The sequence below is a fragment of the Grammomys surdaster genome, unplaced genomic scaffold (genome assembly GCF_004785775.1).
Source record: "Grammomys surdaster isolate TR1022 unplaced genomic scaffold, NIH_TR_1.0 66, whole genome shotgun sequence".
Lineage (NCBI taxonomy): Eukaryota > Metazoa > Chordata > Mammalia > Rodentia > Muridae > Grammomys > Grammomys surdaster.
Window position 1 is genome coordinate 4,526,385 of NW_021604568.1, and position 2,286 is coordinate 4,528,670.

Here is a 2,286-nt window from a genome sequence, read left to right on the forward strand (position 1 = left end):
GGCTGGCCTGGAACTTGCTATCTAGACCAGGTTGGTCTCAAACTCACAAACATCTGCCTTCCTCTGATGCCTGAGTCTTGAGATTAAATGTGTATACCACCATGGCCATTGAAGGTGGTTGTTGTTGTTGTTTTAAAAACATTTATACATTTTTATGCATTTGGATTGGAAAATCATTGTTGGAGGAGGAGGAAGAAGGCAACCAAAGAAGTCTAATGTCTGAAGTTAAATGTGTTGGAAGCCAGGCCTGAGGCCTGGACAGCTAACTCCGCGCTAGAGTACCTAGATGGGATGATTCCTGAATTCAAGTCCCAGTACTACTAGAAAAGAAAAAGTCAAACAGGCCATGATTTGTCCAGAAAACTCTCTTGCTATTGGTGTAGGCTTGTTGTGGTTCCTTGTGTCTCTCTAGCTTCCTGCTTCTGGCTGTCAATCTCTGTAGTGGAGGGGGTTGGGGTCCCAGGGACCAACTTCAAGTTGACTTCAAGAGTTAGATGGACCTGAGTCACAACTCTTGCCTTGATCCTTTCTTCCCAGGTTCTCTCTCTCTCTCTCTCTCTCTCTCTCTCTCTCTCTCTCTCTCTCTCTGTGTGTGTGTGTGTGTGTGTGTGTATACACGCGTGACAGCACCATAAACCTCCACTTGCACACAGGGTTTGACCAGTGCTATCCTGGACAGGCACTCAGGGTTAGTTATGAGAACAGGGCTCTAAGAGAGAAAGTCCCAGGACAAGAAAGCTAAAACAAAATAAACAGGCAAAGGGATCACAAGGAGGGCACCTCAGCGTGCACGAGGGGCACACACGTGTGCTTCTGAAAGGAAGTATAAACAGGCTCATAAGAGAAAAATGTGTTCTGGGAGATTTACAGAACGTATGGTCAAAGTTGGAAAGATGTAAGTTCCCGAGTGAGAAGGGATGCTGTAGGGTCAGGGAAAGTGGGCCTTTGATCACGGATGAAAGCACCGGTGTGGTTACAAAGGGCATGAGTCTGAAGGCCCAAGAAACTTAGGGCGGCGTGGGGGGGGTCATAATACTGCAAAAGGCTGTCTTCAAACGGGGGGCGGAATGAATAAGGGAGGGGAGGGCCCTTCCTTCTTCCCCTTGGTCCTCACTATCTCTTCAAGGACATCAGGACCTTTTCCTTTTATCCTAAAGGTTTTGTTTGTTGAAAAGAAAATAGGGTCCGGAGCAGCCGGGCTTGTAACGAAGTCAGGGAGCAGCGTCAGGATGAGTACATTAGGGATGGAGCCTTCAGGGAAGACTGTGTGGTCCACAAAAGTTGGGTTGCATTTTTGTAGACTTAAGAAGCTAAGCTGATAGCCTGACAGGGTGAATTTGGGAAGTCTTGGGGAAGGGGACTCAAAGTTATAGAGAAGGCAAGGGCCAGAGCCTGTGCAGGCTGTAATTTGAAGGGGGGCGTGTGACTGTGAAGATGAGGGGGTGGGGTAAGGGGGTTTGCCGGCATCTAGACCCGAGGTTGGGTCTTCGGGTGCCGCTGTGTAGCGAGGGTGAGGGTGTCGGCTTGCCTGCAGGGCTGGGGGCCTCGGTGCGTGTGCGCGCCTGTGCGCGGCCCAGAGAGCCCGCTGCGCCTCGGCCGGTGGCTGTGCTCAGCGGCCGGGCGTGCGAGCAGTGCACGATCGGAGCGGAGCGCACAGCCCGCCCTGGCGGCCGGCAGCCGCGGTTATCTGAGCCGCTCCGTTGCGGGTGGCTGCTCCCGGCTCTCCTGGCTGCAGCGGCCAAGGCGAGACCGAGTGTGGGGCGGCGGAGGAGCCGGGGAGCCAAGACCCGGGCCCTGGCAGCAGCGAGCCAAGCATGGAACAGTGTGCAGGTCGAGCAGGTAAGCCCTAGGACCCGTTGCAGCCAAGGGTGGGAGTGAGGGGGGGGAGGGGGGCGCTGGATCAGCGGAGAAGGCTGAGGACTGGGTAGCCGAGGGTGGGTTTCACTCTTCTTTCCTCCCCGGGTATGGTCCCCAGCGGGCGACTGTGAGGGCTGGAAAAAGAGGTTCTGTGGATGCTCCTCTTTGGGGGCCTCTAAAACCTCCCCTCCTGCTGACCTCTAAATCTTCTACTGAAAACTTTCCATCCAGGAAAAGTGAGTTTTACAACTTCCCTTTGCAGAACTTGGCTTTTCCTTTTTACGGAGTGCTTAGGACTTGAGCATTATGATTTCTCTCTGGGCATAAATATTTTACACAACTTTCCTTAAGTTGGAAACACTAGGCAGGCTTTAGTTTCTGGTGATAAGAAAATATATATATATATATACACGTGTATATATATATATA

General features: G+C 52.1%; 1 protein-coding gene across 2 annotated transcripts in view; it reads left to right on the forward strand.

Moving 5' to 3' along the window:
• Positions 1 to 1,483: 1,483 nt before the first annotated feature.
• Pax2 (paired box 2) overlaps positions 1,484 to 2,286 on the forward strand; it is a 92,939-nt gene continuing 92,136 nt past the window's right edge. For both annotated transcript variants that reach the window (XM_028773605.1, XM_028773612.1), the window contains exon 1: positions 1,484 to 1,839. In XM_028773605.1, the coding sequence (XP_028629438.1) occupies positions 1,815 to 1,839 (25 nt within the window). In that variant the 5' untranslated portion in view covers positions 1,484 to 1,814. The remainder of the gene's footprint in view (positions 1,840 to 2,286) is intronic.